Source organism: Dreissena polymorpha, chromosome 16, assembly GCF_020536995.1.
Source record: "Dreissena polymorpha isolate Duluth1 chromosome 16, UMN_Dpol_1.0, whole genome shotgun sequence".
Taxonomy (NCBI): Eukaryota; Metazoa; Mollusca; class Bivalvia; order Myida; family Dreissenidae; genus Dreissena; species Dreissena polymorpha.
The window spans coordinates 40,049,018-40,074,488 of record NC_068370.1 but is presented as its reverse complement, the minus strand read 5'-3'; the positions used below and the strand labels follow the sequence as shown (position 1 = coordinate 40,074,488).

At 33.6% G+C, this 25,471-nt stretch overlaps 2 protein-coding genes across 2 annotated transcripts; one reads left to right on the top strand and one right to left on the bottom strand.

Annotated features, from left to right (window-relative positions):
* The first annotated feature begins 6,459 nt into the window (after positions 1-6,459).
* Positions 6,460-7,845, top strand: LOC127861782 (zinc finger protein 64-like). The gene is made up of 2 exons (XM_052400464.1): positions 6,460-6,580; positions 7,484-7,845. Exons 1-2 carry the CDS (start codon positions 6,460-6,462, stop codon positions 7,843-7,845), a joined length of 483 nt encoding a protein of 160 aa, XP_052256424.1.
* Positions 7,846-13,931: 6,086 nt separating this feature from the next.
* On the bottom strand, positions 13,932-18,946 carry LOC127862858 (uncharacterized). The gene is made up of 4 exons (XM_052402114.1): positions 18,455-18,946; positions 17,162-17,346; positions 15,528-15,983; positions 13,932-15,037 (listed from the first exon to the last, which is right to left on the bottom strand). Exons 1-4 carry the CDS (start codon positions 18,765-18,767, stop codon positions 14,639-14,641), a joined length of 1,353 nt encoding a protein of 450 aa, XP_052258074.1. The 5' UTR covers positions 18,768-18,946; the 3' UTR covers positions 13,932-14,638.
* Positions 18,947-25,471: the final 6,525 nt, after the last annotated feature.

The following is a 25,471-nucleotide window of genomic DNA, read 5'->3' as shown; positions in this document are numbered from 1 at the left end:
GGTAATACAGGCTAAACTCAAATAAGCGATAATCGAACTCTTATGTATGTAAATATATAATTTGTTAAGTCGTATGTGTTTAAATATAGGTTTGCTATTTAGCTGAACGACATGACTGTCACTCAGTTAGTTTTAAACGAGCATTGTTTGACATGTTCACACATTCGATTATTGATGTCTGTATATATTGTGACACTTTAAAGTGATATTATGGACATTTTTCACTGTTCAATTGAGCTGAAAAAAATTAACAGGTCAAAAGAGTTAGTTAAATTTGGTTACTGACCAATATCTGCAACTCATCTTGCTTCCAGTTGTTTATAACAAAATATATATTCGAAATTTTACATGACTGGTGAGTCCTCTAAGCCTCTAATAATCCGTAAAACAAAATAGTGTTTTTGTGTCGTATAAACGAATCTACACTAAAACGTAATTTAGATTCACATCGTACATCGAATTATTTCGATCGTCAGTTGTCAAAACGAAAGTATGTTCAAATGTATTATTTTCTCTTTTCTGGATATTGTTTTAGTATGTTGATGGTACATTAACAAATATAAGTGTATATGCAGTGAAAACACCAAAAATAAACAACGGTTGCAATACACAACTATAAACTGTTAGATGTCCATACTATCACTTTAATTGTATTTTTGCTACTGTCAATCTGTGCGCAAATGTATAAAATTGATGCTGCGGGAACAATTGCGTATGGAATCCTTATTAAAGTGCATCTTGTAGCTACCTATGCTTTCTTTAATGAAGAATCTCTTATTCGGATTATCAGCGGTAACAGTATTTTTTTTACATTGAAAACATCAAACTGTATAGAACGTGTTGTATAACCGATCATCTTTTTTTACCGCCAGTGTAAGTTAGGCAACTCAACACCTCCCAATCGTTAGGCGGAAACCTTATCCATTACACCACCTTGACCTCAAGGATAATTCAATCGTTGATGAGTACACGTATGTTTATATTTATAATGATCTGATAACCGTCACTTCATTTCCTGTTTTTACTGATTTTAAAATGCATCCATTTGCATTTCAATGAAAATTGCGATTGACACTGGTTTACTGTATTATTGACAACATAAAAATGTGTGTTCAAACAAAAAAAACTAAACAAATCCCTATTTTTCAGCTGTTTATTGCACAGGTATAGCGCACAAAGACAGCCCCGACACGGATCAAATACCAGATACGATACATAATCTTCAAACCAGTAATCTTGCCAGAGAAACCAACCATTATTGCATTTGACCTAGAAACTAAGAGACTCGGTATGTTGTGATACAAACAATTGTTCTTTTAATAATTGTGTAGAATCAATAACAGGGTACCTGTTTCCCAAATGGATTTCCAAATAAAAGGAAATATAATGTAAAGATACATATGGCAGAAACAGAAACTATTATTTGCCTGCTGTTTAGGCTCTACTGATCAGTTATTACAATGACTGTTTATGGTCAAAAGAATAAAAATAATTGTATGACAATAATAGAACATATTTCATTAAAACAAAAAAAACCCACGTCGCTTTGGATCAAGTTTCATTTTATTGTGCCATAAGGAAATTTGTGTGTGCTTCTGAGGTCGATTTGTATCGACATATAAAAGAATGTAACTTTGCTCCACATGGAGCAATTGTACATGCCATGTTGGCAAATGATGAAAGCGTCAATGAAAAAGCTCCATATGTGCCAACTTCCTTGGACAGTATACGCCTTTCTAAAGAAGATTCATGTTTAATTTTTAACATTCGTTGCAAGACTTCGGACATTTTGAAATGTGAAATGGATCGTCGGGTTTAAAGCTTTAAAGCTAGATTATACCAATTTGTCAAATATTTATTTATTTATATGAAATGTGTTAACAAACTTATTATATTTGTATTTCAATATAAATTTAAATAAAAGTTAAGCAGAACATGTGTTGAAAAATGCGAAATAAGCCAGATATTTAATTATGAAATCGAAAATGTATGTACAGACGAATTCGCCAGCATGTGTATCATGCATGCACGATGTGAATCTTAATTTAGTTTAAAGGTTCATTTTAAATTCCTGCAACGATTCATATTCATACGACACACTTACACTTACTCTGATCCTAATAAAAAAGACGAAAAATGCTTTGGAAATATCAATTTAATGTATTCACTTGTACCAATTTGACTAGTACTGGTACCAATTCCCAACGTATTGAAGAAACGCTGTCTATCAGACAATATTGTGTTTTTATCGTAGAACATCAACATACTAAAACAATATCACGGAAAGAGAAAAATAATCCATTTGAATATCAACCGTACTTTCGTTTTGACAACTGACCACAGAAATTATTTAATGTACGATGCGAGTCTAAATGTAGTTTTTATGCAGATTCGTTCATACGACACAAAGAGACTATTTTGTTTTACAGATCATTTCGGCTTAACAGGACTGGGCGGGTCATGTAAAATATAGAAAATTATACATATTGTTTATACACAACTGTTAGCAAGATGAGTTGTAGATAATTTGTCAGTTACCACATGTTAACTTATTATGTTGACCTGTAAATTCTTTTCAGCTCAATTCAACAGTGAAAAATGCCCATAATATCACCTTAAGCTTAAACTGTATTTTTAAACTGATACAATCTGCGTTTCATTCAATAAACAAATCCAAAAGTTGAAATTTAAAGTTTAAATAGTTTGAAAGTCAACAAAAAGACAACATTTCATTTGACAGAATATTTCACTTACTAAATTTGAGAGAATAGACATGTTCTCTATTTGGTACAAGATGTACCACCGGATTGCAACTGTTTCTTTCACTGTATCAGTCATGCAGTGGCAAGAACTTTTGATAATTCTCGAAAGTTTCGAAATCTGATCATCCAAATAATTGTCAATGCTTGGGACTATTGACAGAATAAGATACAAATTTATCATGACCATGCCATGTCATTAGATATATACAAAACTGCTATGCTGGAGAGTAATTGGTGGGCACATGCGTCTGAATTTGAGGCAGCCTCTTATTTACTCAAAGTACATTAACGTCTATCATTTGGGTACAAATCAAAAGCACCATCTGAGGATGATAAGACGAATGGAAAAGTGAATAAGACACGAGGAAATATGATAAGTACATGTATTACGTATGTGGTTATGCTTCTACGAATCTCGATATTCAACCACATTAACATGTGTAAATCTACAATGAATTAGTTTCAAATAAGTAAAATTGTTACAGAGTAATTCATTACTAATCTAGCAAGGGAAATTAAAGTAACATTACTACTCAAAATCAACGAAACTTTCGTACAATATTTCGTAAAATAATGTTCAACAATTAAAAATCAATGTTCCTTATGGCAACTGCCGAAATTTCAACAGCAGATGTGGTCTGGTAAAATAGAAACTAGGAAATTAGCATGGAATTTATTGTGGTCACAAATAAATAAAAACGAGCATTTTGTATCTCCAAAAATCTATGTAATCATACCACATCTAGCGCTGAAATTGTAGCTATTTCTATAAGGAACACTGATTGTTTTGGTGTAAACTTTATTTTACGAAATACTAAACGAAATGTTCGTTGATTTTGGGCGTTATATAGATTTTAACATTCATCATGATGTAACAAATACCAATATTATAATCTTGAAAGCATTAAACCAAATATATCTGCTGCCCACTTCATATATGTGTCAGTTACAGTAAGATTTCTTTAGATACGACGATATACATAAAACGGCAATATCTTAATCGTACTGAAGTCTCTTTCATGTACACAAGACATATACGCTGTTTGGGAATGCACGCTATTCTGTGCCGAGTCCTTATAACGACACATAGACACTATTATCGTTATGTAACAAGTTATTGAGTTTGAACTTGCAATACATAATTACTTGGTATTAACATTTTATTAATGGCACCATATACAGATCGTTTCTTTATCATTTTATATTGGTTACAAATTGTGAACATTTAATGTTTACACAGTTATTGCATTTATTTACTGAAATATGAAATGTATAACGCACATACCTTAATGACATGCCGCATGAATACAACCTTGTAATTAATATTATATGCTAAACATACGCAGTATTATTAGAATGACACATTGGCTGGATTTTATACTTCTTAATTATAATGTCATTAATATTATATCAGTAGCTAATCACTAGCCGATTATTTTACTGTAACGGTGAGGCGATTCGCAAAGTACGTGTGTCAGTTTTTAGTTAGAAAGTGTGTTCATTTTTTTCAGATGTTATCACCCGCGGTCTTTTTTTAAACAACTGCCTCACTGTTGATTATATTAAGCTTAAGATTAGCTTAAATTAAAAGAAAACGTCTACAGATGTGTCCTCTATCAAGATAACGTAACATTTTGATATTAAGTGTAGATACATATGTAAATGAGTAATGTTTTTGAACGTATTCCCCTGGTAACGCACATGTCAGCATTCAATTTTTCTGTTGCTGGGTAGGTTATTTAAAGACTGTCTTAACATGTTTGTTTGTTAAATGTTGTTCACAAATTGTTGCAAAAATGTTTGAAATACCTTATAGTTCATTGTTAAATAGTTGAATAAGCTGGTCTATAACACTTATTGTTTATATTCTAACATGGCCAAAATGCACTTGCTTACTGAGAATTAGTCTAAACATCCGGTTACGATAGAATATTTAATACAAGAAAAAGATTTTAATACAGAATAAGATGCAGTTACAAATGTTTCATTAATTTATTGATTGTAGAGTAAGGTCGGGTAATATCGCCCGGTGGTATTTATCGGACACATTTAAATTATTGTTATTTCTATTACGTATTTGATAAAAATAACGTCATTTATGATGACATCATACATCAAACATAATTTCTTAGAACGACTTCTACCAGTTCCATTCAGCGCATTTTGTTTTCGGTCGATGAAAATCAAAACCGTATCTTAATGTGAGCGTCTTATCAACATCTGTAAGGTAGGTACCAAATAATTGTTAGTCATAAAACATCTGTTTAATGCTATAAAGTGCTAAAATAGTGAGAAATGATAGTTTGTATCCTTAATATAATGACTGTTAATCGTTAATGCCAAAAAAAATCACCGTTGTCTGTTTACTTGGATGGACGTAAATTGCCACTCAGATTGTCAATTGCGGGAAATATCGTCCGTGCTGAAGTAAGTATACCCCAACTATATATCTATTGCCTCTTTTATTTTGCAGAATCATGGCAAAGCAACTAAAAGTTTCAAAAAAGCGACAAACATATTCAGATGCCTATTTAAAACTTGCCATAACTATGGCAAAGAGTTGCGCTGTGTCGAAGCGGAAGGCAGAAGAAATGTTCGCGATCCCTAATCCACTCTAATGGACAAACTCGCAGGTCGGACACCAGAGCATAGAGCGAAACTTGGTCCTTCCACCGTCCTGACAGCAGCCGAAGAAAATGCATTGGTTGAGTACTGTTCAGGGAGGGCATCCATCGGTTATCAAGTAACACGCAATGAACTTTGCCTTGAGGTGAAAACTATCATTGATTGTGATGGTCGCACAAACCCCATTCCAAACAATACTACAGGTAGGGATTGGTTTAATGCATTTAATAGTGTGCACTCTGAATTAACTGAAAGAACCCCCATGAAGCTTGGACATCAATGAACTAAATGCATGCCCGGGTTGTATATCCGACGAAGGAGCTGCCGGTGAGTGGATTCGCTGTGGATCCGCATGTCATATTACCTGCACAGGGGACGCAATGATCTTAGAGATACCCACAGAGCAAGTTTACAACTACCCATTCCACTGCGAAAGATGCTTGTAACTCAATCGTACAATGCGTCTTTGAATTGTTTTGTGATTTTGTTCAGAACCAATTTTGTGAAAGAAAAGAATAAAAGAAACCGTCAATTTCAGTACAAGAATTTGATTTTATTTAAAAACTTGTAAAGTGGACGATAATTACCTCAAGTGTCCGAAAACTGCCACCATACACCTTGTATTTTTGTTAGTGCATTCTTGCATTAAACACATTAAGACTATAAAGCATATCGGCATTTTCACGTTCAACTGCAAAATAACCTAAGCGTACAAATTGATTGCGAATAAATCGCAAGTTAGTGACATTTAATGCAAAAACAATGTTAAATGGGCGATAACTACCCATTTTACTCTATATGATATTTTTGGATATATGCTTTTGTGGTAATAAACATAATTATGAAACTGAAAGTAACAGTAGAATTTTGAATTAACTCTTTGTTTTATTTTGTTATACGTCATAACGCTATCTGTTGTGAACGTAACGTGCCGATATATCAACAACAGAAATTAGCCATTTGTATATAAAGATAACTCGCTGAATTTCGAATGTTATTAATCGGAGCAACCCAGACATTGACCTGCTTACGGGTCTCTTGTTTGTTTTCTATAAGTGAAAACAGTGAAAAAATGGGCTCAGACACGCATGTTCGGTACATTCATAAGAACATTCGCAGCCATCAGTGCCATATTTGTCCATATTCTGCCAAAAGTGCCAGCATGCTTAGGTTGCATATTCGGGCTCATGAAGGTAGATTGGAAGTGTCATTTTTAACAGATTAACCTTTTACCACTCAGATACGTATTTTTACGCATTTGTATTGTAGTCCCTTAGACAGTTAAATGTAATTAAAAACCTTTCTTACTAGATGCAAGTTGTAAAGGCTTCATGTTGAAGCCTTAGATACTGATGCGCAGCAAATAGCATAAAACCTAAACAGACTGCAAGTTACCTGCAGAGGCTGTTCTGGTTGTATGCTAGTTGCAAAAGCCTTTTCACTTGGCTTATGGGGAAAAGGGTTAACAACATATAATATGAATTTTGTTGTTGTTGTGTGTTTTCACTATTGAATTTCCGAGTTCTATTTGTTCATTTAATAATGTGTAACAAGTAACAGTTTGTACAAATAATGACACAAGAACATATTTAAGGCTTTATTATGCACACAGTCACACAGTTTAAATAAACCGCTTAAACTGCTGAGCTTTCAGAGCAAAAGAGTGTGCAGATTAACTGACTACCATATGACTGAAATACTGTTAAAAATGGTGAAAACATAAACAAAAAGCTCACAACACAAAACTGGGTATTTTTTAAAAGCTTATTAATTAATTAAGTTAAGTACTCAACCGTACACAATAATATACTTTCTGTTCCAGAAATTTATGTGTTTGCTCTTTCAGCTGATGTTTTGGTTAATGATTGATAACTTTGTATAACTTAAGATTCTCATAGAGCTCAGATCTTGTGTTAATTTATTAGCTGATACATTCATAAAAAAGATAATGTTTGATGAACTGGTTAGAGATTGCAATAGTTGTCACTTCTGAGGTGCTTCCGCAATGATATTTGTTTATAAACATAACACTACAATAATGATAGAAAATTTTAAAAGTTTTTTTCCTATGTATTCACCCCTACAGCTGTGACCAGTGCACGTTCACCTGCGTGCAGCGATATGCACGTTCACCTGCGTGCAGCGATACCAGCTGAAGTCTCACATGCGGACACACACCAAAGAGAAACCCTACAAATGTACCATGTGTAGCTACGCTGCAGCCTGGAACGTGCAGCTCAAGGAACACATCAAAGCCCACAGTATGTCCACCGCGGTGGCATGTAGGGAGTGTGGGGTCGTCTTGAAAAACACGCACACTCTCTCCATCCACGAGAAGAAGGAACATGCTAGTGTCTGGCAGTACAACCACCCACCCAACACCCACCCACTGGCCTTGACTGCTTCCAGCGCCACGGCTCCTCACACACAACAGCATCCTGCTGTCATGGGTCAATGAAAGCCAGTGACATTGTGTGGATTTCTGTTAAGTGATTTCTGCCCAAGCTTTATTTATTTTACTTCATAAAACCTCTACAAATCACTTCATTTTGAAGTATATACCCCGAATTAAGTGTTTCTAGCATTCTGCTTGTTATCCCCCGTCAAAGGCTGAGTGATATAGAATTGGCATTTCGTCAGTCATCTGTCACAAAATTTTGTAAGGGCTATATTTCAGAAACTATATAAGATATCAATATTAATCTTCATGGGTGTAAATTTATCAATGGAGTTGGATATCAATCTAAAGAATGTTCTTGTTGCTTTTGTTTTCCTGTTAGTTTTTGTTTATTCTGTTTATTTTACTTTAAATTTTTCAGTAAAAAATAGCAATATACATGCTATTCATGGATGCTATGTGAACATGTATTGAATCTAATTTTACATTGTAACCACAGCTATATGCATTTACGATACATCCTTCTGATATATATTTTGTAGCGAGTGTTATTATTTTGTTTTTATGTTTTAAATATTTAATATTTTTTTTATTTATGTTGCTTGTGAAAAGTTGCATTTTAATGAAATCTTTAAACGAGCTCAATATTTTTAATATTGTGGATGTGGTCCTTTTGGTAACTTCATTTGTAAATTTTTCATTTGGTTTCATTTATAAAAGCATTGCATAATGATAATACTTATATTCCATTGTAAGAAATCATTAGTGTAGTTTTTGTCCCCTACCGGTTTCATCGGAGGGGACTTATGGTTTTCACTCTGTGCGTCAGTCTGTCTGTCAGTCCGTCACAATTTTCTGGATCCTGCGATAACTTTCAAAGTTCTTCATTTTTCATGAAACTTGAAATACGGACAGATGGCAATATGGATATTATGCACGTTATTTCATATTTTCCTATGTCAAGAATTATGGTTGCTATGGCAACAACAACACAAATTCTGACAATGGTGGAGCCGGTAGGGGACATATATTGCTTGGCAATAGTCTTGTTAAGACATTACACCTTTGTACACAACTGGAAAATGGCAGCCAATGATCAGTTGTAAGTATTTTTACAAAATAATTCCACAATGAATTTTTTTTATCTGTTATGGTATTACAATACATAACAACTTTGATATAAGCTATGCGGTTTACTACACAAGAATGTAAGTGAAACTGATGGAAGCTACCAAATGATGTACTTTGTTAATGTAAGGATTTATTTTGTGGAAACGAAGTATTATTCCAGTAGTAATATCTCCTTGAAAACTCACCGGAACAGGACAACGTGCATATGATCACCTTTTGGATGCAGCATATCAAGTGTCATTAAATTAATACTATTTGTGTTTGATATATGGTGCCGAAACAAAAAGTTACATGTTTAAGAAATCATGAGAAAATAACTCATAACAGAAAAAGCATTGACCCTGAATGACCTTGCGCAGGACTACGGTAGGGATGCTGCTTATAAAGTTGCATCAAGGTCTAATATAGTGTCTGTGATCTTGCACCGAAACAAAGCGCCCAAAACGAAAGATGGAAGGACGTACATGAAAACGCAAATTCAATCCCAGCAAAGGAGACTCACAAACCGGCGACTTTATGTTCCCCACATTCAGAGAGCATAAACAATTTCATCAATCAGAAAACATAAAAAACGCAACTCCTGTACGTTCCAAATCTGAACACATTAACAAAATTATTGTCATTGAATATAAGAAAAGATAATTTTGAGATTTTTATCACAGCCTCAAAGGTGGAAATACCCCATTCAGTGACTCGTTAGTGTTGTTAGTAACTTAACGATTTTTAGTTGAAATTAACATTTGTTGGTTTTGTCAGTGTGTCGCTAGTATACTGAAATAATGTTATATAAGAAACTTCAACAATATAGATAAACTTACGCTAAGAATGATAACACGCATGGTATTAGAAAATCCACTTTAGGAGACATACACATGTTAGTTGGATTAAAATATATTCAGGTATGACGTATTACAATGCCGTGGTTGGTGGGAGATCTAATGACGTCATAATTTCTAAACTCTATGCACTTTAAAGGGACCTTTTCACAATTTGGTTAACTGAAAATATAAACAAAACATGTTTCAGATTCGCAAAGTTGCGTTGTTGTTATGATGTTTATGAAGAAACAGTAATACTGTAATTGTTCTCTAAAATATTTAAATATACGCATCTTGGTTGCAACGAGAAACGATTAAATAATTTGGAGAGTTTTGCTATTGTTATATTTTGTGACACTACAAGGATTGCTTATATAAAGTTTAAAATACATCCTGCCGAGTGGTCTAAGCGTTAGACTTATACTCCAGAAGTCGGTGCCCAGTTCAGGGTTCTTTATTCTTCCTTGTTCGTTATTCTTGTTTTTTTTGTACATAAGCTTTTTAGACCCGATGTTTACATTTATCAACATAAAGCATTTAACGACAAACTTCAATACATGCCAAAATATGTGAAAAGGTCCCTTTAAAGCGCAATCTTGAGCGTACCAAAAATTAAATCTACGTATCCTTTGAGAATTGTATGAAATGTATTAGCTTTATGTTGACACGGAGAAAGAACAACTAAAATAACAATTCACAAAACGTAGTACATGAGAATAATCAAAAGTAGAGTTTTATTCATTTTGGCAAAATCTGTATTGATAGTTTCTGTGTAAGTTTCGTTCATGTTAGGACATCAGCATATTCTGTACTGATTCGTTCGTACGACACATAGACACAATTCAGTTTCTGTGACAAATGCAGTAGACGTTCCGTATTAACCAAACTCCTAACGGGGTAGATGACATTTTCTTCGTAACGGTGTCGACTTGAAAAATTACGGACAGAGCCATAACTGACCATTTATAAATATTCTGCATAAAAAGCTACTAATTGTAACTGTTAACAAGTTAAGTTTAAATATATTTAGTTCCATATGGTTGTTTTTTTTTTAATTTTCATTTGACATTCTTTTATAAAACAATCAAGAAAATTACCCTTTAAGAATTCGGACAACACACCGTTACTAAATACATGGGGGTTAGTTGCTTCGACAAAGCATAAAACTGCTTTAAGCGTGTGATCTGCTAAGAACTCTTATCCAATACTGTTTACATATTATTTAACATTGTAATTATGAAACTTATCTCTGTTTATGTCTACCATTTAGATAATTGTTGAATATGGACAGTAAATGGAACCTAATCAAATATTCACCCTCATATATATAGAGAGTAAGGTCGGGTAATATCGTCCGGTGGTATTTATCGCACCCATTTAAATTATTGTTATTTCTTATACGTATTTGATTAAAATTATGTCATTTATGATGACATCATACATCTTGCATTTTTTCTAAGAACGACTTCTACCAGATTCATTAAGCGCTTTTTGTTTTCGGTCAATGAAAATCACACCGTATCTTAATGTGAGCGTCTTATCAACATCTGTAAGGTAGGTGCCAAATCATTGTTAGCCACAAAACATATTTTTATTGCTATAAAGTGCTGAAATAGTAAGAAATAATAGTTTGTATTCTTTATATAATGACTGTTAATCGTTAATGCCAAAAAAATCACCGTTGTCTATTTACTTGGATGGTCGAACATTACCACACAGAATTGTCCATTGCGGGAAAATACCGTCCATGCTGAAGTAAGTATACCCAAACTATATATTACCCCTTTTAGTATGCAGAATCATGGCAAAGAAGCTAAGACAAAAATATTCAGATGCCAATTAAAAATTTCTACAACTATGGCAAAGAGTGGCGCTGTGTCAAAGCGGAAGGAATCAGAAAAGTTTGCAACTACCGATTCCACTGTGAAAGATGCCTGTAACTCAACCGTACAATGTTTCTTTGAATTGCTTTATGATTTTGTTCAGAACAAATTTTGTTAAAGAAAAAAATAACAGAAACCTTCAATTTCAGTACAAGACTATTGTAAGCATATCGGCATTTTAACGTTCAACTGTAAAAAAAACCTCAGTGTACAAATTTATTGCGAAAAAATCGCAAGTTAGTGACATTTAATGCAAAAACAATGTTAAATGGGCGATAACTACCCACTTCTCTCTCTCTCTCCCTGCCTGCCTGCCTGCCTGCCTGCCTGCCTGTCTGTCTGTCTGTCTGTCTGTCTGTCTGTCTGTCTGTCTGTCTCTCTCTCTCTCTCTCTCTCTCTCTCTCTCTCTCTCTCTCTCTCTCTCTCTCCTCCCTCCCTCCCTCCCTCCCTCCCTCCCTCTCTCTCCTCTCTCTCTCTCTCTCTCTCTCTCTCTCTCTCTCTCTCTCTCTCTCTCTCTCTCTCTCTCTTCTTCTCTCTCTCGATCGACATTTTACTACACAGCATGTAATTGTAATGTTAATGTGTCTTTAAAGATTATTGACATTGTTTATTGCTGAAAATGTGTTAACATAATACCACATGGATGTTTTGTATCTATCATGTATTATTTTTCCATAATGTAAATTCAAACATGCTATATTTTTTTATACTTGGTTTCCGCAATGTTTGTTAACAATTTCGTTTAAATATTTTTAGTTGTATGTATGTTTGTGAGAAATGAAAAGTCTTAGTCAATACAATAATAGCAAATCATTTTCCCATTGTGCATTTTCAGGACAAGCTGTAACTTAAATCACCTATGTGGTATTTTATTTTATTATGGGAGCTTTGTGTCAATAATTTGCAATAGCTGGAATTTTAATCGTTGACTAATACAAAATTTAAATGAAAAGTGTGTTTATTTTTGTTTTTTCTTACATTCAGTTGATAAATTATTCCTTAAATTCTAAACTTTTGATGTGCATTTTGATATTAGTTTGCATAGAAAAAAATGATGCATTAGGCTGTGTTAGGTATTTACTAATATCAACTAATTAATCAATGAAGACAACTACAGCCTCCACTTCATTTATGAATTAAAATGGAACAAGTAAGACATTTAGATCAATATATTTTATTTATAAAAAAAAATCATTGTACTATTTTCCAATGTTGCTGTGGAATTTAAAAAAAAACAAGAGCTGTACTTGTGAAACACAATGCTCCCTACTGCGCTTTAAAGCTGCATGGCAGCTATTTAAGACACATTTAATAATTTTGAATGTAAAGGTAACAGTGACCTTGACCTTTGACCTAGTGACCTTAAACCATGTCTGATTGTAGATCTTAAGGAGATGCACTCACATGTGATTTTTAAAGAACAAAGACCCTAAAGTTTTCATTTTATGAGCAAGGTTAAAGTTTTGGGACAGACAAACACTTAAAATGAGTCAATCACAGACAGACAGGTAAAAAACAATATACCCCCTGATCATTCGATCTGGGGGCATAAAAATGTACATAACAATTGAAAATGTTACCTATTGTGAGGAATGTGTCAACGCCCCCAGTGATACCCATTGTGATGGAGTCTGGGAGTACAGACAGAACCTGAAAATTACTAACACATTTTTTGTACGCAAATCATTGAGGTACCTAATTGTTTCCTCATAATGTATCAATCTTCAATAAGGAATTTTTTAAACGTGAACATATCTTTAATGAGTAAAGATATCGATTTAAAATTTTACATACGATCATTTTACTGCATTCTATGCAAGCTCACAATATAATCATTCATGTTGATTGGACGCTTAAGAACGTGGGTAGGTGTGGTTCCATATTTTTGCATGTGAACATTTTGAAACGCGATTTAATTCTAGTTTTATTTCAGTTTAATTATTTAAGGCGTGTTCTTACAAAAGGAAAACAAAAAAATAATTTACAAAACAATAAAGCTCATATGAATATTCAGGAGCGCAATCGCTCACTTTGCATTTAATAGTCTACCTTTCCCACTTGCTGAAGCATACCATAGTAACGGATGAATGAGTGTAGCATTTGCTTGCATATATTGTATTTAAATGGACACAAGTGCAATTTTAAATAAAAAATATTACCCATTACTGAGATATGTAGGTTTTTAAAGTGTTGAGTTAGGAAAATCACCAAGTGTAGTAAAAGGCGACATACATATTTAATTTTTTCCAATTTAATTTCAATTTCATAATTATAGGCAAGTTTTTACCCAATAAAAACATAACATCAATCATTGTTTTTAGCAATGTGTTACTGATAATAGACAATTTATAAAATATTCTGATTTCAAAATGTTTAACACATGGAATAAGAACAATGCAGCACCTTGCTAACTATTCCTAGATTTTCCCTATAACGATAAAATGTACTCACTTGGAACAAGGTAATAACTGTATCCAACTGCAAAACTATATTAACTTGGAACTATAACAGGCAGAACTGTTAAAACTTTCAACACTTTTGTACTTGTAGAAAGTTAAATTCTGTGTGTAGTCCTTCAGGTCTGTGAATGATGCCAGCTAAACTTGCAAATTTCGACTGACAATTCTGCATAGCTTCTTGAGCTGCAAAAGCACGTTCATTCGTCAGTACATCACCTCCAAAAACTACTTTTTGCAATATGGTATCTGAACTATGAGGAACGGCGAGGTCATGGACATTCTGCAATATTTTTATCATGCCTTGAGATGAATTTTCACTGGCATCTATTAGGTCACAGTTCAAAACAATTGACTTTTTCGATGTTATATGTGTGTACGGATGATCAATGTAACTTGGATATGACACTTTGATTGGAGATAACATTTTGATGTATTTTATTAAAGTTGTCGATATATGAAAGACAACGTTATTTAGAATCGAATCAATTTGTTCACTTGAAGGAATCCACTCAGATGACGGAATATATAATATCTGTTTTTGGTTCACTGTAGAAGACTTGTTTTAATCATCATGATAAGTAATTCTTTTTTGTTTGACCATGGTCAAAAACCTATGTAAACTTTGTCTTTGCTTTTTCATTGTCATCCGTGTTGGAGCAATGCAGACATCCAAATTATCGCCAATTATCTCAAAAGGTTTTGGAATAAATGTGTTCACATCATTGTCTCTATCAATGTTCACATTTGAATCCCGTTCATTCTGAATAATGTCTCCATCAATGTTCATGTTTGATTGGCAATCACCCACTATAACATTTTCGTGTTCAGAAATTTTTGCACTGACATACTTTCTGACAACAGAATTTAAATTGTCTTCGTGCTGTTTGACAAGACTTTTCCTCTTGTTGTGGACACTGGTGTATGACACAGACAATCCTATGTCATGCAGTATGTTGAGACCCTGAAATGAGAAAAAATCAATTAAAAGTACTCTGTTAAAGGGCAAATATTAAAGCTGTTCATTGAGCACTCTGTCAGATCATCACCAAACATGACTAAGATCTAAGAACAGAGAATAGAAAACGCTAGGCTTTTCTACTGTTCTGTAATTCATGTAAGTGTTTCAGAACTGTTGACCTCAACATTTTAATGAGTGCCTATACAAGTAACTAGTGACAACTCCTGGATAAAATGTTGACATTATATGCATTGATATCAAGTTTTACACATGATCACACATTCTTAATTCTTATTTTATTTTTTGAATGTGTTACATTAAGCACAGATTTTAATAATAAATCTTTTTTTTCATAATTCAATTCATTTTAACTTCTGTAAGCATCTTATCATAGTGATTTTTCAATGCAAAACAATTAAACCTAGACGCAGGCGCGAGTAATATAGACTTAAAATATACCAATTTGTCTTAGTAATGGGTTTCAAATGCATACTTCTTTATTTAGTCCACATCTATCCAATGTAAGTCCAATGATGTACTGAAGCAGGTTCAACTGCTGACATCTTCCATACAGAATGACACTTGCACCTACGATGACATATGGCAAGCGACTATTGAGGTTGTCTCCAATGCTTGACTTTAATATTGACATTAGAGTCGGTATTTTCTGCTGAAGTATTTCAGCTTGAGATCCCCAATCGAATGTTAGCAGATCTTGAATACTGACAACTTTTAAAGCAGTCTCTCTTCTCTTAGGCAGCTGGGAAACTTCAAATTCAATGTCTTTGGATAGTGTTTGTATCAAAGCATTTTTAAATGTTTGGTCTTTCACTAAATGTTTTATAACAGTTATTTCACTTTTATTGTTTAGAATTGCTTTCAAAGCTGTCTGTTGAACTATGTCCTTAATTATTCTTGATCGCTCCTTTCCTTTGTATTTCACATCCACCTGAAAGGATACAACACTTTTTTAGGTACACATTTAAAAATACCAAAAACATCCAATATTGTAGGCCAGAATGCAGCAATATTTTTTTCATTTTTGGGAAAGTACCCGGTTGGGAATCTTTGTGCAAAGTTTCTGTAAAGTGCTAATTTTCACATGTTAATCTAAATATAAGGAAAGAAAATATCCTAATATGATGTTAAAGTTGTTAATATAAGCTTTTGTTAATTTGTATAACATAGAATATTAAAGTTATTGTGAAATCAACCAAGATTATACACTTGTGAATGTTGTATTCCATATTCAAGAACATTTTAACTAGCATTGCATATATCAATAAATAATCTTAATAGCATATTTTGGGAATTTTTCAGTTGGAAATTTGACAAAATTTTCATTCTTAGTGATCTGGATATGGGTACCTAATAAAGAAGGAAAAAAAATACTGCCAAAATGTGTCAAGCACTGTTAAACTTTGATAAAGCTGGTTGGTTATTTATAACTGGTACATAATATATTGAATTAAACCCTAATACCATTTTATTTAATAAATGTTGACGTTTTAATGTCATAATTGATATGATGTTATTCCCATGATATTTTAATGTAGTAATATATTGTAATATGCCTGGTGAGCATTGTAAATGCCTTAGATTTCCAATACAAGTTTGAAATTCTATTAACATATTAGTAATCTGTACACCAAATTATATATTAATATATTTCATCTGCAATCCGTAATCTTACATGTACCCCGGGTACTCTTAAGTATACTAACATGTACCCCGGGTACAGTAAATATACTAAAACGTAACTGGGGAATTTTAACCATAAATCAGTCGTTGTCGGCTATATTTTTTTTATTAAATAGCCTCTATGTCATGGAAAAATCATGTTGATGCAGTTTTTTTACATAGAAGTTTGTTTAAGATAAATAATATTGTTTAACGGTAATCGGAAATGCTTTTAACGACATCACATTTTGGTTGTGAATACACCAGTCTGGTACAGAAAAATATCAACCGGGTACGTTTAAGTATATTTAACGTACCCGGGGTACATGTTAGTATACTTAAGAATACCCTGGGTACACGCAAGTAGTACCCGAGCCGACAATGACCATTCGAGCCTTAATCTGACATTCAAATAAACACACAAAAAGAAAAATATTGTGCACAAACCTTTACATGAAAGTCACACTGCGTGTGTACTGTTTGTGTGCTTTGATCGGCAACTTGTTTAGGGCAGGTTTTCCCAGGAGAAGAAGATGGTCGTTTTGAAGGTGTGAAGAACAATGGCCTTTTACTTTTGGGTGTTGCGCCGGTTGGGGTTCTTGGCAATGGTCTCTTTTTATTTGTACTGCAACCTGTTCATCAATATACATATGCACTTTGAGAACACAAATAATAAGTCAGTCAGAGTCCTTTTACGCTAAAAATTAGAACATGCAAAAGAACATCCAGATTGCAATTTCCCAGCTTGCAAAATATTTGATTGATAGAATAAGCAACAGGCTACACATTACCAAATGTATTTTGGTATCATCAATAATTATTCGAGCTTATTGACTGCAGTCCATGCAACCTTGCAATTTATTATTTATTTATTTGTTTTATTATTTATAACGCTCCTTTTATCACAGGAGTATATTGAATACATCAAAATATTGATTAATTTAAATAGACAGAAAAAGGGAAGCTTGCAACGGGTGTGACCCCTCATGTACCATTCCCTTTATGTACCAGTCCCTTTATGTACCACTTTGAGACTTTATGTACCACCTATATATTATGAAGGTGTTGTCCATTCATTCATAGCAGTGTGAATGGGCATTAATAAGTGTTGATCGCGTCCAATTTGAGTTAATCAAATATTGTCTACTATAACATTGCTATTCATTGTCCTGAATCATTTATTTCTTGCTATCAGAAAAGTTTTGACAATTTGGAAAAAAAAGTTCAATAAAACTGATTCACTTAGTAACTCAGTTCTTACTAAGTAAAGTATTGCTGAATTATATGTAATATCTATTTTGTGTTTGCAATTTAGGTCAATGGGTGGATTTTGCCCATATAAAAATAACTCTATATCTGTTTAATATGACACAACTTGTTGAGCTTATCAACAAAGCTCATCATGTGCAGTAACGTTATGTGTATACATATTGTATAGAACATTTACAACATATGTTGGTCAAAAGCTATGCATAGCTTTTGTTTCAATTTTGTTATTTTCTGGGCTAGATTGCACTTTACTGGTACACAGTTGTTTTCCACTATCAACAAAGCAGGGGTTTGGGAGCAGTAGGAAATTTATAGGATAAAAAGGATTATTAGGTGTGCATAAGGTGTTAGGTGTTGTGCTTACTGGTAAAGTGCAATTGCCCGATTTTATTTATCCGAGTTCCGACTATGTATATTAAATAAGTATTGAATTGATGAAACAATGAGCAATATTAATATATTTTGACTTACTTCGAGAAAGCTGTTGTTCTGCAGCATGCATTGCCTTCAACCCTGGCATTTCACTCAATACTTTTATCAAGTCATTCTTTTCTTTTTGGATTTTGAAAATAATTGATGTTTCGTCGGCATTGAGTTTTACAATTCGATTCAATTTGTTTGTACAAAGACCGCATGCTGCTCCTTGATTTTTTATTCTTAATTCATTAAAAACGACACTATATTGATTTACGCTAGTTAAATATTCTAAACTGCGATAATATTTTGGTTTTAAGGTAGTTAAACAAAAGGTACATTTCTTGTCGGCCTGCATGTTAGTAGCCATTTTTTTATGTTGACGTCTGCTTTTTTCCCTCCATAGCAGAGAGTATTGAAAATGTAAACGTTATTTTGATTGGCCAACCGAATTTGTTCATGACGCGTCAAAACGGCGATATGCTAGATAAAACTCCCACGGTTTAGGAATGGAGAGTAACGTAATGAATAGACCGGGGGTGTCCGACGATGATGTTCACTTAGTGTTATTTAAACCTAGGTGGCGTTGTAGCTGAGAATGACGTCACTATTACGTAAACAATCTGCTGTCAACTGTTTTTATACTGTATTAATTTTTATTAATTTAAAATACTATTTGCATTTAAAATAGCAAATATGCAGGTAATTTATGTAGTATTATATATTATATGGTTAATACATATTGAAATGTTATATTTTTCATTGAACAATCCAAAGTTATTGGTGATTCTGTCAGTCTTCTGCTGTTCACGTTATGACATTCTAATACTTACAGAATTCTGCGGTAAAATAATTTCTGAGAGTAAAAAAGGCCGTGAGTTCTGAGTTTGAATCACTCTAACTACAACGGTTGGGTCGGTAGGTGGTAACGCAAGAATATGAGAATAAAAGACAAAAGCTTTAAAAGTTGATGGTTTGTAATTAACAACCTCATAAGAAAAAGAAATAACATACAAATATAACAGAAAAACTTGCAGAATTATAACAGAAAACTTGCAGAATTTTAACAGAAAACTTGCAGATTTTTAACAGAAAACATGCATAATTTTAACATAATAATTAACTTATAACTCTAACTTTTCTCAAGAAATGTTATCATTGACATAAGTGTATAATGTTCATAAATGTGTGATATGATGAAAATAATAAATGATATGTTTGACACAATTTATAAGTGTTTATTTTTCACTTCTTAACCAAAAGAAATTTATCTTGACACGATTCGCTACCGCTTCCGAAGATATTTTACTTTCACAAAAGTCAGAGTCGTGACATATTTTGGTGGCAGCGAAAAATCCATGCTACCAATTTTGTATCATTTCTGCAGAATTTAAATGTTCATATTTAATGGATTTGCATTAGAATAAATGGATAAATTATATTTGGAAAATTATTTATTTTTTTAAAAACCGTTCTCATTTTTTTTCAAAACTATTGACAGAGATATGGTGTTAACACGACATAGAGCTCGTGAAGAAAATGATAACATTCAAATTAGGAATGAGAAGCAGAATGTTGAACATTCAAAAAGTGAAGAATTACAAATTATTAACACAGATGAACAATGTAGTTTTTCTTATAATGGACAGTCACAGTGTATGACTAGTTCAAAGTTACATATGAGTGCTGGTGACACTCATGATAATAAAGCAATGAGTCAAAGTATTTCAAACAATGAGGCAAAAGTTGCAAGCCTAGAGAATTCGTATTACATGTAACCCAGGAGTTAACAAATGCTTTAAAAAATCTTGATTTGCAAAATAATAGAGATAAATCTCTTGACTCGCATAGGCAAAACAGACTTCAAAGTCAAAGGTTGGCATACAGTGAGAGTGATGCGGATAGTGAGAGTATTCCTGACCCAGATAATCTTATGTCCAATTCATCAATGCATGTTAACAGGGGAAACAAACATTATCCGAAATAACCTCCCTTCACAGGTAAAGAATCATGGAATGTTTGGTTTAACAGATTTGAGGATGTTGCAAAAAGGCAAAGATGGACACTTGATGAAAAATTAGATTAAATATTACCTAGATTACAGGGAATAGCTGGTGAATATGTTTATGGTCCGTGACACAAGGTCAGGTTACAGATCTTTATGCAAAGAACTCTCAAACAGATTCAGGATAGTTGAAACCTCTCAAACATTTTGGGTACAATTCAGTCACAGAAATCAAAAATGTGGGGAGACAGCAGAAGAGTATGCTGCTGAATTAAAAATGTCGTGTGACAAAGTCCATGTCAATCGTGATAAAGAAACAAGAAAAGAGGATCTTTTAAGAAGATTCCTTGATGGTTTAATTGATGATAAGGCTCGTTTTCATGTAGAATGCATAAAAGAACCATACATATTGATGAAGCTGTATGTTTCCACGAAACAAAACAAAAGAAAAGGTCATATAATGAAAACATTTGACACATACTAACTGATTCAGTCAGATAACAGTGATATAGAATGTGATGTTGCAAGAATTGCACCAGGTAAAACTAAAACAAGGCTCATTAAGAAAGAGGTTAACAGTGTTCATAAAAACCTATCAAATAAAATAGAACCCAATGACATGGACAAATTGAGGGAAATTGTCAGAGCAGAATTAAATGCATTGACTGCCCAACAAAACCAAGTAGAATTTCACAAAAGTTGCAACACCGCACCAAAAGCCCAATTTATAAAGGATAGGTCACATAAAAAGCAGAATGAACAATGCCAGGAAATGTTTCTATTGTCATGAACCGTCGCATATAAAAAGAAATTGCCCACAATTACAAAACATGCAAAGCCAAATAACTGAAAAGTGTAAAATGGCATCAGCATTCCCATCCCAAAATAATATGCACAAAGGGAGAGAAAATCATGCCTACACCAATAGCACACAACTGATGAGTCAAAATCAAAGCAATAAAGGCAGTGAAAATCAATGGCACCATCAAAACAACACCAATAGCTACAGTTATGCTACCCCTGGCTCATGTTTAAACTAGATAGGACTGACTTAAATGGCCAAGAGACAGTCCACAATTTTGAAGGCCAAAGTAATGTTGCTATTCCAGCAAATAATCCTATTAGGCGAGGTTTCCCATTATCAGCAAGTATATATATTGCTGGATGTGTTTAAGGAGTGCACGTTAATTAAGTTGTTGATACTGGTGCAGAAAAAACTGTAGTTTCCAAAAATATTTATAATTAAATTGATGATTCATGTAAACCATCTTTACAAAAAAGGCAAATTACTACATGCAGGTGGGGAACCATTGACAGATTTTGGAAAATGTGATTTAGAATTGCTAATTGATGGATATTAAACAAAATGTGAAGTTATAATTGCAGATATAAAAGATGATGTTTTACTTGGTATGGACATTTTAAAAGGAAGTAACGGCAAACCTGCTGATATTATACTCAGCCAAAACAAAATTTTCCTCAATGGCGCAGAAATTACATGTCATCAATACAGTGATAATACTGTACGGAAAGTTAAGTCTGCATTCATTATGTTATTAATGGCTATACAGAACAAACAATTGATGCATATGTAGACAGATATGAAATGGATGACAATAGAAAGTGTGCTGACATTTCAATTGAGGCATTAGCTAGTTTCAAAGACAATTTCCCTGTTATGATGGCCACAAGTTTAGCAAATATCAATAGTGCCCCAACAGTTAAAGTTAGACTGATAAATCCATTTCCTAATGATGTTTCAATCAATCAAGACACTGTGATTGGTACAGCAGAATTTGTAGCATATGACCCAGTACAATTACTTGAGTCAGAAAATATGCAGGACCTCAATACAAATTCAATAAGGAGATTACAATTTGTTCAAACACCTGAAAACAAAGTCCTAAGAAATGTTTCTCATGACAACATTAAAATATCCAATGATAACAGCATAAGTGAGCAAATACCGGATCATTTAAAAACACTGTACACTGACTCAGTTAAAGCCAAAAATCAGTCTGATATTCAAAAGATTGCAAATGTTCTTATAGAATACCAGGATGTTTTCTCAAAGGATGAAAATGACACTGGCCTTACCAATTTAACTGAGCACACTATTGACACTGGCAATGCACGGCCAATCAAACAACCTTTTCGGCGTGTTCCAATTGCTTATCAAGAAGAAAAAAAAGGTCATTGATAAACTTCTTGACCAAGGGGTAATAAGACCATCAAACAGCCCTTTGGATTCACCGCTATGTTTAGTTACCAAAAATGCATAGATTATCGTTTGTTAAACAAGGTCACTAAAGAAGATGCATTTCCAATACCAAAAGTGGATGAATGTATTGGCACAGTAGCAGGATCTAAATATTTTTCAACACTAAATCTTACATCAGGTTATTTTCAAGTTCCTTTGCATAAAAATGACATTCCCAAATCAGCATTCACATCAAAGTATGGGTTGTATGAGTTAACCTCTATGCCGTTTTGTATGACCAATAGTGGAGCTACTTTTCAAAGAGTTATGGAACTTGCTTTAAAGAGTCTACAATGGCAAACATGTATCATCTATATTGATGACTGTATTGTATTTGGAAGCACATAATGACCACATAAGCAGGTTATCTGAGGTTTTAAACAGATTTAGACAGGCAAATCTAAAGCTCAAGCCTAAAAAATGTGAGTTGTTAAAAGATGAGGTTACATTTCTTGGATACAGGGTGTCTGCTAAAGGTGTCAAACCAGATCCATGTAATGTAGCTAAAGTTTTACAATGGAAGGTCCCCGAGAATGTAACAGAGGTTAAACAATTTCTTGGTCTTTGCTCGTATTATCGTAAACATCTAAACCATTTCAGTACTATTGCAACACCATTGTTTGATCTCACCAATATAAAGAAGTGAAACTCCAGCTGCTGGAGCAGTATTGAATTTTCATTAAAAACAATTAGTTGGTCCTTTATTTAAGGCAAGTGACCGATTGCCCAAATAGTACAAAACAGCACAATACAAACCAACATAAACACAAAATATGAATAAAGCTGGGGTCACCACCTAGACTGATAGTTCTTTGAAATGGACAAATGAATGTCAAATAGCGTTTGACAAATTGAAACATTGTCTTACAAATCCTGATATCATGACTTACCAATAAATGATGGAGCATTCATTTTAGATTGTGATGCTTGTAATTTTGGTATAGGTGCTGTATTAAGTCAAATACAAGGTGGACAAGAAAAAGTAATCGCATACGCTAGTCGTTAGGTGAACACGATTTGTCACCTTTTGACTTTCCAGAGTCACCCTTACATTCTTCCAATAAAAGAATTGTGTGTCCTACAAAATCTCCATGGAGTGTATCTTCCATGTCTTCGTCTTCTTCATCGTCGCCGTCAACTTGTGACACTTGCATAAATGATCTCAAATCTGAGATTCTTGAACTGAAATCAGCGGTTCATACGATGGGCTTATTGCTGGGCCAACTAGTTGATGAACTCCGTGAGTTCAAAGCGGAGAAAAGGGCTGTTTTTCCAGCTGCTGTTGTTCCTCCCATTCAAAATGGAAAGGAGAATAAACCAGTCATTGTTCGAAGGCCAACAATCACTGAAAGGTGTCATTACCAGCCATCTCCTGCGGGTATACGTGGTCGAGGGTATCATCCTTACCGGCAACACATGCGGAGGCCACCACTGTTCCCGCCAAAGCCAGTGAATACCCACATTAGATTTTAATACAGCATGTATTTTGCACAGCATGTATTTTCCATTGGTTTCCGGACAAAAACTAATAAGCTAACCATAAGTAACTTCTTTGTCATTTAAAAAAATCATAAATTTATACCAATTTTCATTATAACATGCATATGGAAATAATGTCTTAAATCCGAATATGCAAATGCATCCAAAATTGCAAACTTAGTGGTCGGGTACATTTAGAAACAAATTCAAGACATAAATAGAATTATGCCATAGAAACAATTAACGCACTTAAACATTTAATACTAATGAATTGTTAACATACCGAGTTTTGGAATCTCTCCTTCCATTACATGTAAATAATCTAGAAAAACAAATCGAAATTTGAATAGAAATTCTAACGGCATGACTGGTAAAGGGAAGTAACTCTTTAAACCATGCAAACTGTGTAAAACTCGGATCAGCAAAGGTCGTAATGCACTAAATAATTCCGACGGTTACAAACTTAATTGTCATTTTTGTTTTTGGCAACCAATAACTGATACTATGAAATGTGAAGTAAACATAGTCATTTTATAAGCTCATCTATTTTTTGAAAAAAAAATGAGCTTTTGTCATCACCTTGGCGTCGGCGTTGGCGTCCGGTTAAGTTTTGCGTTTAGGTCCACTATTCTCAGAAAGTATCAATGCTATAACATTCAAACTTGGTACACTTACTTACTATCATGAGGGGACTGGGCAGGCAAAGTTAGATAACTCTAGCGTGCATTTTGACAGAATTATGTTCCCTTTTTATACTTAGAAAATTGAAAATTTTGGTTAAGTTTTGTGTTTAGGTCCATTTTATTCCTTAAGTATCAAAGCTATTGCTTTTATACTTGCAACGCTTACTAACTATCATAAAGGGACTGTGCAGGCACAGTTATGTAACTCTGACTGGCATTTTGACAGAATTATGTGCCCTTTTTATACTTAGAAAATTGAAAATTCGGTTAAGTTTTGTGTTTAGGTCCACTTTATTTCTACAGTATCAAAGCTATTGCTTTCATACTTGCAACACTTATTAACTATCATAAGGGAACTGTGCAGGCAAAGTTATGTAACTCTGACTGGCATTTGGACGGAATTATGGGCCCTTTATACTTAGAAAATTGGGTTAAGTTTTGTGTTTTGGTCCACTTTACCCCTAAAGTATCATAGATATTGCTTTCATACTAGGAACACTCGCAAACTATCATAAGGGGACAGTAACAGGACAACTTGCATAACTCTGGTTGTCATTTTTACGGAATAATGGCCCTTTTTTGACTAAGTACCTTTGAATATATGGTTACATTTTGTATTTCGATCCACTTTACTTCTAAAGTATCAA